The sequence below is a fragment of the Mauremys reevesii genome, linkage group 13, assembly GCF_016161935.1.
Source record: "Mauremys reevesii isolate NIE-2019 linkage group 13, ASM1616193v1, whole genome shotgun sequence".
NCBI lineage: Eukaryota > Metazoa > Chordata > Testudines > Geoemydidae > Mauremys > Mauremys reevesii.
This window is the reverse complement of record NC_052635.1, coordinates 27,479,429-27,491,747: the sequence shown is the minus strand read 5'-3', so window position 1 is coordinate 27,491,747 and position 12,319 is coordinate 27,479,429. Positions and strand designations below refer to the sequence as shown.

At 42.5% G+C, this 12,319-nt stretch overlaps 2 protein-coding genes across 3 annotated transcripts in view; both read left to right on the top strand.

Moving 5' to 3' along the window:
* Positions 1-508: 508 nt before the first annotated feature.
* ADIG (adipogenin) lies at positions 509-4,876 on the top strand. 2 transcript variants are annotated; one of them, XM_039497784.1, is made up of 3 exons: positions 509-793; positions 3,019-3,317; positions 4,349-4,876. In XM_039497784.1, the coding sequence occupies exons 1-3, from the start codon at positions 781-783 to the stop codon at positions 4,580-4,582; spliced, it is 546 nt and encodes a 181-aa protein (XP_039353718.1). In that variant the 5' UTR covers positions 509-780; the 3' UTR covers positions 4,583-4,876. The 2 variants fall into 2 exon arrangements, with proteins under 2 accessions (XP_039353718.1, XP_039353717.1); XM_039497783.1 differs by lacking the exon at positions 509-793 and adding an exon at positions 801-967.
* A 2,743-nt stretch (positions 4,877-7,619) lies between these two features.
* ARHGAP40 (Rho GTPase activating protein 40) overlaps positions 7,620-12,319 on the top strand; it is a 71,682-nt gene continuing 66,982 nt past the window's right edge. Inside the window, exon 1 of the mRNA XM_039497778.1 lies at positions 7,620-7,770. The gene's annotated coding sequence lies outside the window, so the exon portion shown is untranslated. The remainder of the gene's footprint in view (positions 7,771-12,319) is intronic.

Here is a 12,319-nt window from a genome sequence, read left to right as displayed (position 1 = left end):
TAATTAAGCAACACAAACCCCCTGTGAGATGAGTGGTTAGTAATGGTTTTATCTGACTGATGGAGAAACACACAGAGAGAAGTTAAGTGATTTTTCCACAGTTGCACTATAGGTCAATGAGAAAGCGAGGGCTTCTTTCCTAGTATTCCTGCTTTAATCACTGCCAGACTCCCTTGTGATTAGAAATAAGCTACAACCCACAATTCCTATAAAAAGGAATTATTTTACCTTTCTTAAGAGGAAAAAAAAGAACAGTTAAAGGACAGTGATCTTACTGACTACTATACTTGTCAAGGAAAGAAAAGAATCACAAAGTGATTCAAACATATTGAGATGGTTATACTATCTATCCATCGTTTCTCTGAAAATTGCTTATTGCTCATCTCAGTTGTGGGAGCCTGACATAAGAACTTTTCAATAAATATAAGTTTTCTTCTTTAGCCATCTCTGTAGGTTGGATTCTGATTGCAGTGGTTTCTTTCCTTTGAAGGTGTACTAGTCACCTTGTTTTTGACAAATATTAAAGTGCTTTGTCATCTATTTTTTCACAATAGGCATGGAAGTACTGTTTATTATATTTTTATAGGCTTTGGAGGGCTCATAATTTGTGGCTATCTTCTAATTGCAAATATAAATTGCAATTAAACCAGATTCTATCCAGTTGATTTTTCTCATCCTGCTCTTAATCCTTTTTGTTTCCTTCCTCAGTGGGCTAGGGGTTGTCCTTCATACTAGCTAAGCTGAGAATGACAGCATAGTCCTTTTGTGACACAGACTGTGATGTTACCAAAAGGTAGCTACCGAAGCAGAGTAAGCAACCAGCTTGACCTGAAACTAGCTATGAGGTATCCTCTGGTTCCTTTGGTGAATGATTTGACCTTTCCTCTTCTCTTTTTTTGGTTTTGTTTGCCATTTGGGTTGTTGTTGATCCTACTGATTATCTGGCTTCACCTTTTACTCAATGAAGGTAAGTTTTACGATCAGATAGATAAATGCTTTTGTATAAAGGCTTTAAGTATTAGCTTTCCTTTTACAGCACTCTGCTAGCTATTTTTAGGCTAATACAGCTTGTCTCCTAAAGAAACTAAAGGCTTTCTCAGTGCAGCAGGTTGTATGTGGAAAATCAAGCTCAATATAAGATGTTTTATCAGTCAAGAATGTCTAGCTAGAAGGACCTGTTATCAATGGTGGATTCTCTTTGTTAATCTTTCTTTGAAAAGCTTGGTTTAACTTAACAAAGGTGTGGAAGAGTGTTTTGTGGATTTTAAATGAAGCTCCCCTCCTTTTTTTTTGAGGTAAAACCTCAAATATTATGGAGTTATCTCATAACTATTGAGTATTTACTCTTCTCCTCAGTCACTTATGATATTATTTAGGAGTGCCAGCGCTGATGCCTTGTCAAATAGTACAGGGACTGAAACGAAGCTTTTGTAAGGGAGAAAAGTGTTTGTTTTCATTTATTGATGTGTTTCCCTTGGCTTCGGGATTCCCCCCTTGGTATTTGTCCACCTTCTCATATATCAGTGGCTAACAGCAGGCTTGCTGATGTCCCTGAAGGGATAAGGCATTGTTAGTTCTAACCTTGGAGTGTAATTGACTGGATTAGCGCACAGGAATCAATTCTAGGCTCAGAAAGGCACTGCCTTCAAAGAGAATAAAGTCTAATGTAAAACATGTCTTTAGCTCAAATTGATGCAATTTGCTTTTCTTTCACTTGTGTAAGGCCCAGTCCTGTAGTGGGTTCTGTGGGAATAGTGAGAATGGACTTTACTGGACTGTGTGGCACCAGCAGAATGAGAAGTACTGGTAGCTAAGGAGGATGATAGTCTCCAACCATCCTTTATCCCCTCATGTGTGTGCACAGACATCCACATGTTATATTTTGACTTGGAGTCCCCCTTTGCAGAAACTAAGATTCACCACTTTATTGTCCTGTAGATACAGATTTGCTGAGGGAGGAACCTGGGGATTTTGGGATCCCATTGCTATATTGCTCTGGGACAAAGACTACAACTGGTATTGTCTTGGTCAAACCAGGGCAGGTGACAACCATATTTCAGTGCCCACTGGTTACCATGTAATTAAAGTCCTGTTACATGTGCCCTGAAGCTTACTGTTATGGATAATATAACTGAACTGTTGGGGTGATTGAAAGGTTCAGGGCTTAGGGGTGATGGTAGCACAAAGTTACCTGGGTGGAATGGAAATATTGCTGAGGGCATGGCCTACCTGTGTGCATATATGTGTATTTATATAATGGTCTGGATATGGCTATACATACACGTTTAGTTCATTGCCATTTCAAATTATTCTGTGTGGAGGTGTGGGTATGCATAAGCTGCCCCAGGGCAAGTGACAGTTTTCACTGGTACAATGCATCTAGTGGGTTGCACTGGTATGGCTACATTGATGAAGCTACACCACCAGTATAAATTTCAGGGCAGGTCTATGCTACAGCTGGGATTGACGCTTTGATATCGATCCACTGGCGGTCGATTTAGCGGGTCTAGGGAAGATCTGCCAGTCAATAGCAGATCACTCTCCAGTAATCATATCAGCTGAACTAGCATGGCGTGGAATGTTTCGTATTACTTTTCAGTAGTTAACTTTGGAGTCAGCACAACTGTGGGAGAGTGAGATGGATTCTACTCATACCTCAAGAGAATTGCTCACTAAACTCTAGGGTTACATTTGTTCAGTCTCATAGTAAAGTACAAGTGTATGAGAGCCTAGATTGGCTTTCAAAACCTCTACTATGGGTGGTGATATGCTAGAGGTAAGGAATCCCACTTGACTCTCAGACCCCAAGCTGAGCTTGTAGGACTAGCACTTAGAGAAGGAAAACACATCTCTAACTTGTAACCTGAACACATTTGAAATTGTAGAGTAATTTTTCACAGCAGAGCCATACTTTAAATGCAGCTGCTGTACCCTAATACTTAACACTTCTGTTCTCTTTTTTTCCCACCCCAACCCCATACAGTTACTTTACATTTAACTAAAAAAAATTGTTTTCAGCCCAATTGCCCTGTGCCAAAGAAATAAAGAAGCCATCTTCTGATCAGTCTGATGACAATGCAGACCCTAAATCTGAGAATGAGTCCACAGGGAATAAAAGCTGGAGTGAGATGCCTGCAGTGGAGTTCCAAAAGGAGATGTGGATGAAGGCCCCTATGGGGCCCAGGCCGGCTTATCTGAGTTCAAAACCAAGAGTCCAAACGAAAGGCCTCTTTACTGCAATCTTGGATAGTCTGTCATGGGCCCAGGGGACAAGGCTATGTCGCTTTGAGAAGAATGCCCTGTATAATACCATAAAGGTGAGTGGACCGGCCATACCAGCTCTTTATGCGAGGGCTGTTTTTGTGTGTGTCTTATGCCTGTCTCTTCCTCCCCACCACCTCAACCAAACTCAGATTCTGATTGTTTAATCAGCAGGGCAGAAAGTAGCAATTTATTTGTGTCTGTCCCATACCAAACTCTTCTCCATTTCCAATGGTTCCTGTTCTGGGTAGTAGATAAAGGTGCTATGTAAGGACACACTTGAGTGCCTTTATATATATTAAAAAAAATATCCTGAGCATTGCAGAGCTGCTCTAGTTCAAAAGACAGACACAACACGTAAACAGTAGCTTTCATTGTTTTAGTTTTCTCAGTGATCTGATTCAGCTAAAAGGCTACACTTGTGTATACAAACTCCCTTTGATATAACATGTCAGCATGTAACTTTTGAATGTATTGATAATATAGTTTTTAAAGCTGTTCTAGACTCTAAATAATGGAATACATGTAAGTCTAAAATTGACAGATACAGGCTCTTCCTTCAAAAATTATTTTGCCCTCTTCACTTACTTGACAAGACCTGAATTCAGGATTCTCCAATTTCCTTGCTAATACTGAAGTCCCAAGCATCTAACTCAGAGCACTTAATGCAGTGCTACCTGTTCTCTAAGTATTTATGACATCATCCACTCATAAGGGGTCTTGGCATGTCAGTAAAGTAGGAAATATCTTTCAAATGCTATAAAATCCTGTTATAAAGTACATGAATATAAATCTTCTGTTTATCTTGTTTTTTGTGTGTTGATCCTGCAGTTGGATATCCAGTGACTTCAGTGGGGCTCTTCAGGGGTCTGTCCACGTGGAGTAGCTTGGGGACTGGAGATTTAGATCAGTTCTTTGTTATGTGATTTAGAGCAGTTCCTTGCTATGTGCCAGGTCTGCTGGGAGAACGTGGGGGGAGAACCAGATGCTCATTGTGGTCTTAGACCTTTTATATCCCATTGGAAATGCCATCAGTTTAAAGAATGTCTTCACCAGGAAAAATCTCTTTCCCCCTTTTTCCTGCTAGCTACTGTGCACCCTGCTTCTTTCTCTCATCTGGAACTTTGGCTGTCAATTGCTCGAGATCTCTAATGTCCTGACGATTCAGCGGCTGACATCATCTCTGGTTATCTGGACAGCTCAGCTTTTCACCCTGCTGAGAGAAAAGGTGGTGAAAATCTTGGATTCCCTGAGACTAGAAATCAGAGGGCTGTCTGCTTCATTCACTGGGAGGAGATACGAGAAAACTGAAGCAAAGTGATGCAGCAATATGAATGGTGGTTCCAAACTGGAGAACTACATTGGTGTGCAAATAAAACAAGGGGGGATGTTGCCACTAGCAGTAACCTATTAAATGTCCTTGAGAGCTGTTAGTGTGGAGCAGAGGCATAGGAATTCTCTAATCTTGACTATGTGTTCCTTTGTTTTTTTCTTTTCTTTTAATCTACACACAGCATCCACACACACATTACAACTGGCTTCCATGTGGATAGTATCAATAGACCAAGTACTGTCAGTTGAGCTGACATCTTTTGCCAGCACCAAGCTCTCATTTCCAACATGTAAGACAGTGAACGTCCACTGATTGTTCAAGCACAATTATGCTCCAATGACAGAAAATAACGGTTCATATTTCAATCAGCCCATTGTTTTTCTGGTCTCCAATTTATAAGACCCCAAATGTTAGAGATTAGCAGATTTTTCAGTTCCCAGCTCCTGAGAAATGGAACAAACCTACCTTAGATTTCTAATGGGTTCATTGCTGCACAATATACAGAGACAGTGGACACAAGACTTCTCCATTCCTGCCCAGTGTTCCTGGTGTATTCTTTTAAAGCACTTAGCATCTTGTGTATATGATGTCACATTGTGCCCCAAAGGGGTACATTTGTACTCAGAAATTTAGGTGCAGGGACTGGAGGGCTGATGAAAATGGGGAGAGCCACTAATTTGTGCCCTAAGGGAATAGCTGATAGACACATTATAAGCAGAAGGGACACTGACTTTGCACTGAGGTCAATAAGTTCTTGACAAATCTTTAAAAGGGCAGCAGATTACAACCACACACAAGCTATATCATTGTTCAGCAATCAAAGCATTCACAGAGTTTGAAAGAACCTTTGTTTTTCCTAGAGAAGTTCTGTAAATAAGTTGCTCTGCATAGAAATACATGAAAGGACTGCAGAATTATTGTATTAACCTATGCTATCGATGCAGCATGTCTTGAGTGTATGTTGTCTTCTCCTAAGACACTCATAAAAAAACAGCTATTACATTTCCTGGGACTTCTCTGGTTGCTAAATTCTAAAAAAAGCATGTGGAAAACTGCACAAGATTGAATAAATAGTTTATTTAAGAAGAGTTTACTTGTCATTCCTCAGATGGCTGGGGCTAGTTAAAGTATCCACGCCTGGAAGGTGAATATAGGGCAGGGATGGTTCTCCTTTTAGAACACTCCAATGAGGATGAGTAAAAGATTTTGCCTCACAGTTTGACTATGCTAAATCAGTGCAGTCACAGTGGGAAAGTGACTGGAAGGAGGTCTGTTCTTTCTCCCCAGTTCACAGTGGTGTGTATGTACCAATCACTGGCTTGGCAGGTGTCTGACACCACAGTCTCAGGAAGATGGGCCAGCTTAAATATTTAAGATAGGTGCCAGTGGAGTGGAACGGTAGTTGCAGCCTGCTACTATTTTTAACGTGAGCTGTAGCTTCTAGGTACAACAGGGGGTTGTCTGAGCTTTCCTGATCTTTAAATGACTGACATTTCTCCCTCCTTGAAGTAGTAAGTGAAACTTACAAAACAGATTAGGAAATCAAATGTACCAATACAGATTTGAGCTCTAATAGTTCACAGAAGACTAAAGCAACATTTATGTCCATTTCATTGGCATTTCACCCTTATTCTTCAGAAGAGCTCAGAACCAGTAATTACTTGTCTGTCTGCTCCAGTGGAACATGAAACAGTAAGGAGTAGAAGGAATGGAAGGAGATATTCCCCTTGTTTCTTTCAACTTAATTTGTTTGTGTTCTTCTATTCTAACTGATTCATGTTCCATTGAAGCAGCAGAAAAGTAAGTATTGGTAGTGAGCTCTTCCCCATTGCCAGTATATACCTGAGTCCTGCATGCCCCTAGTTATTTGAGCAGTAGCTTCATCTGACCACAGAAATAGGAATAGCACACAGAACCACTCCCTCTCACAGCTGGCTAGCTTTGAAACAATCAGATGAATGGGAGTCCCTAAGACCATGGTATGATTTGCATTGAGCTGGTTTTGAACCTTATTGCAGATGCTTTCCAGTAGTAGAAGAAACATAGATTTAGTGTAGTGGGTTTGCATAGGTCTTTATTATAAAGATGATCCTAGTGCACTCAGTTTCATTTATTGCCTTTTTCAAAATTAATTTGTGTATACACCTCACTGCTGCAACTTTCAAGTGAGCTGAGCCCCTTTAATGCAGTATTTCACCATTAGACATCTAAGTCCTTTCCCTTATCCCAAGGACTATTGAGCTCCTCCTTCCACAAAACATTAATTTGTAACAGGAACAAAAACAATAAAAAATACACAAGAGGCAGAGCACTTATCCCATACATTAATTATCTCATCTGTCAGATTGGCATAGGAATGAAGGATAGTTGGTAAGACTGTTTCTCCTAAGTTCTCATGCACCAGTGCAAGTCACTGAAGATAACAAATGATTTCTTTGCACACTGAAGGCTTTCATCCGGCAAACACTGAAACGGGCTTAAGCGGCTGCAGGCTCACCTTGAATATTTCTGCAGTAGCAATCACATATTCAAGGCCTGAGAAACTGCTGGGTGCGAGGTGGCCCGGGCCAGCCCCCAGAAGCAGCAATCAGCAACATCGCCAGGTGCCAGAGCCTAAAAAAAGTTTCGTAGTTAGCGAGCTCGCTGTGTTTGAAGATAGCGGAGGGGATTCGTCGCTTTACACGAAGAAGTAGTTACTTCTGCAATGAGGCTAGTTTTGCAGGACCCGATCTCCCTCCAGTTTCACTGAATTGTGCTTTTTTTTTTAAAAACCCAAAGCAAGGCAACAGCCACGCAGCCCCTGTTCCAAGCTACTCTCTCTGAACACGCGTATTTCCCTAGCAGCCAGGAGGAGAAAGGGGAAGCGCCGTGTTTCAAGCGGGGGATGGAAAGCAGCTTTTCCTTGACCCTGCCCAGGCTTCTCCATCCCCCTACTCCTCCCTCGCATGGGTCATGCCTTGAGCTCTGTCTGCCTGACTCCACCCCTTCTCCCTGCAGCCCGGCTCCTTTCAAACCCGCCCAAGCCCCTCCTCTCCTGCCCAGCGCCAGCAATTAGAAGTCCGCGGGGGAGCCCAGCCGCACCCGCAGATTCTCACGTCGCTGGTTCTCGCCGAGCCGGGGGTTCGCTCCCTCCCTGCGCAGGGCTGCGGGCCAGGCTCCCCGCGGAGACAGAGCAGGTAGGAGCGGGGACCCCTGGAGGAGCGATGCCTTTGTGTCCCCAGCAGCCGCTGGTTCCTAAGGGTCCCGAGGAGGGGAGCGCAGCTGCAGGGTCCCTTGGCGGGGCTCGGACGGGATGCTGCGCCCCTTGCCAGGGCATTGCAAGCGAGGCAGGGAGGCTCTGGGCGCCGGGGGTTGCTCTCCTGCCCAGGGGACCTAGTGGTGAGAGGTGCCCCCTGGGCAGGAGAGCAAGCCCCGGCGCCCAGAGCCCCATAGCCTAGTGTCCCCGTGGCTATGATGGGGGGGAGGTGGGACACTCTGGGTGACAGCCCCCAGTAATGAGTGGGGGTTTTGCAACACCCGAAAATCCCCAGTGCCAGCCTGCCCCCCCCCTTAGGGTGACCAGATAGCAAGTGTGAAAAATCGGGATGGGTGTGTGTGTGTGTGTGGGGGGGGGGGTAATAGGCATCTATATAAGAAAAAAACAAACTATCAGGACTGTCCCTATAAAATCCGGACATTTGGTCACCCTACCCCCGCCCCATGGTCCAGCCTTGTTCAGTGACGGGCTGCAGCGCTGGCTGGGGACATGGCAATGGTGCGAACAAGTGTGTGTGGCAGACATCTAGGAGTGGGAATGCTTAGTCCAGCCGTTAGGGGCGAGTGAAAAGTTGTGGGAACAGTGGGCTAGGGGACCCCTCCCCCATGTTTACTCTCTCCCCTACGCACCAGGCTTGCATATTTCTAGGATCTGCCTAATCGTCCGTGTTGATGGGGTTGCGCAAGTGGTTGTGCGGTGCAGCTGGACCGTTACACTGCTGCGTGCCCTGGAGATTCAGCTTCTCTTGTCATGTTGGCGAGCGAGCCCTGTTCCTGTTTGCTCGAAGCCCCCTGGTGTTCCCGGAATGTTCGCTTCCCTCGGCCAGCAGGAAGAGCGTTTCCTGGCCTGGGCATACAGCGTGTGCGCACCCACGCGTGTGTTAGCAAGGATCCTGCCGTTGGATTCTTGCCCAAAAGCCCCTGGCTCACCCACGTGGAGATCCCTTAACTCGGGATCGTTTGCCTGGATCTAATTGCAGCATCTGAGTCTAAGTTAGTAAGTCTTGCTTTGGGTCATGGTAACTTCCAGCAGTTGCCAATGCCACCACCACAGTGATTTATTTTTAGTGATCTTGGGAAAGCATGTTTATAATGAATGGGTGGATAAATTATTGCTGGTTAAAGGGCTCTTGAAATATTATCTTATAGTTGGGTATTTAATATCTGCTGCATTGGATTGCTATATTCTGTTTTTTAAGGTTGGCGGGCAAATAAGTTTTTGTTTGTTTGTTTTTCCTGGTCACTGAATCAGAGATGTGCATAAATACCTGAATATAATGATGTGCCACCACCTGGCTCTACTAGAAAGAAATGAGAGGATATTTAGTCTCAGGCTTGGATCTGAAGCTTATTTTCGTAAGATTTCTGGCTGCATTCAAACCAGGCCCAGAGACTTGGCCCTTCTGGCTTTGGATTCAGCCAAGAACCAAAACTGTTGGCATGAAGATTCAAATCTGAACCCTTCTCTCTGTGAAACATCAAGAGTCTTGATATTCTGGCTTTGGCCCAGCTGCATTTCTTACTGGAAGTGAAGTATTGTGACTCCATCTTATCAGTTATTTCCTCTCTCTTTCCAAATATTGCATTTAATTCTTAATTTTTTTCTTCCATGCTAATAACTCCAGTGCCTGCTTCTGCTACTGCCTATAGCTTTGCCAAACAGTTACACTCTGTTGATGCAAGTGTCATGATTCTTTCTAGTTTCACTGCTTCCCACAGGTACCTAAACAGTAGTATGTTGTCATAATTTTACAGTGTTGTCATAATTTTACTCTGTTGCTGCATGTAAGGGCTACTTTATAAGCAGAGACACTGCTGCTGTCTGTGCAGACTCAAGAACTGATGCAGAACCTCTTCTGATCTGGAAGGTTATTTCTGCATTCACGGAGAATAGAAACTTTTTTTTTTTTTTAAATAAAAGCTGCAGACATTTTTGGCTTGAGCTCCATTACTAACAGGATATTCTATTCATCTCTGGCAAGTCAGTGGATTGTTTTTAAGCTCTTTGTATTGTTATACCTAGGATGTTCTCCAAACTGAAAAGTTTGAATCTCTGTTCAGTCTACCTTTGGGGATCAGTTTGGAGTAAAGGTTAGTATATGGTGGTATATGAGATGAAGGGTGCTCTCGAGGCTCAAGCACAGGACTAGGAATTGTGAGACATGGACAGGGCCGGCTCCAGACCCCAGCGTGCCAAGCGCGCGGTTGGGGCGGCGTGCCGCGGTAGGGCGGCAGGCGGCTCCGGTGGACCTCCCGCAGACATGCCTGCGGAGGGTCTGCTGGTCCCGCGGCTAGAGCCGCCCCTGGACATGGATTATGTTCATATATCTACCACAGGTGCTATGTGTGACCTTGGACAAGTCACTTAAATTCTCTGTGCCTTGGTTTTCTTATCTGCAAAACCACCACTTCACAGGCATATTATGAGGCTTAGTTCATGTTTGTGAAGTGTTTTGGGATTCTCTTCTAGAAGATACTATTGGTTTTGGGATGAACAGATCTTTAAAGGTGTCCTTGGAGCTCAGGTAACAGGAAAAATTGGAAAATGGTCTCCTGGATCACTCTACTTCTATCAAGGAAGAAATTAAAATGGCGTAATACACAGTGCGTGTGTGGGGAGGAGAAGTGTGGATTGTATAAGTAATTTCTGTTTGTTCTTATAAAAGCTAAGATGGTATTTTGTATAGGAATATTGTGATCTGAAAATGTTATTGACTTGCCACCAAATGCTATAGATAGATATAGATATAAATAGAGCAGAGCACTCATAAAAGCTGAGAAATCTAGCTGTAGTAGTATCACTTTATAACCCATTGAATTAAGATGGGGGCTGATTAATTATGATCCCTTAATTTTTGGCTACTTTACTTAACACTTTTAAGGAACTTGGTTCTCAAACTTCTGAGCATCTGCTTTGTGAAAACAAGATCCTTTTAAGGTGCCTCAAGTCTGACACCAAAATCACTGATCAATTAGAAAATCTTAGGCACTGCCTTTATTTATGTAAGCATTCTCAGCCTTTGAAAACAAGAGCATGCAATTATTTTTTGTGGTTTGCTTTTAAAAATACCTCAACCCCCCTCCCACTCTTGTACCCAATTGGCCTTTTAAGAGGCATAACTTGCTGCTAGATGCATATTCTTTTGTATCAGTGGATAACTTTTAATTTTTTTTCTCACTGACTTTTTTACATGGTATAGTCCTCAAGGACACCCCAGTGTGCTTAAACTTGTGTTTGTTTGTTTTTAATGAAACAACTAGGGCCGTCAAGTGATTAACAGTGAAATTAATCACAATTAATTTTTTAAAACTATATTAGAATACAATTTATTTAAATATTTTGGATGTTTTCTACATTTTAAAATATATTTATCAATTACAACATCGAATACAAAGTGTACAGTGCTCACTTTATATTTTTGATTACAAATATTTCCACTGTAAAAAATAAAATAGTATTTTTCAATTCACCTCATACAAGTACTATAATGCTTTTATCATAAAAGTTGAATTTACAAATGTAGAATTATGTAAAAAAAAAACTGCATTCAGAAACAAAACAATGTAAAACTTTAGAGCCTACAAGTCCACTCAGTCCTATTTCTTGTTCAGCCAATTGCTCAGACAAACTTGTTTGTCTACATTTGTAGGAGATAATGCTGGAGGCTTCTAGTTTACAATGTGACCTGAAAGTGAGAACAGGCATTTGCATGGCACTGGTGCAGCCGGTGTTGCAAGATATTTACGTACCAAATGTGCTAAAGATTCATATTCCCTTCATGCTTCATCCACCATTCCAGAGGACATGCATCCATGCTGATGACAGGTCCTGTTAGATAACAATCCAAAGCAGTGCAGATTGAAGCATGTTCATTTTCATAATCTGAGTAAGATGCCACCAGCAGAAGCTTTATTTATTTATTTATTTATTTTGCGTGGTTTGGGTTCTGTAGTTTCTGCATTGAACTATTGCCCTTTTAAGACTTCTGAAAGCATGCTACATACCTCATCCCTCTCAGATTTTGGTAGGCACTTCAGATCCTTAAACCTTGGGTCGAGTGCTGTAGCTGTCTTTAGAAATCTCACATTGGTACCATCTTTATGTTTTGTCAAATGTGAAGCGAAAATGCTCTTAAAATGAACAACATGTGCAGAATCATCATCCAAGACTGCTATAACATGAATGGCAGAATGCAGGTAAAACAAAGCCAGAGACATACAGTTCTCCCCCAAGGAGTTCAGTCACAAATTTAATGAACACAGTTTGTTCGTTTTTTTAAAAGAGCATCATCGGCATGGAAGCATGTCCTCTGGAATAGTGGCCAAAGCATGAAGGGGCATACAAATGTTTAGCATATCTGGCACATAAATATCTTGCAATGACGGCTACAAAAGTCCAGTGTGAATACCTGTTCTCACTTTCTGGTGACATTGTAAATAAAAAGTGGGCAGCATTATCTCCCGTAAATG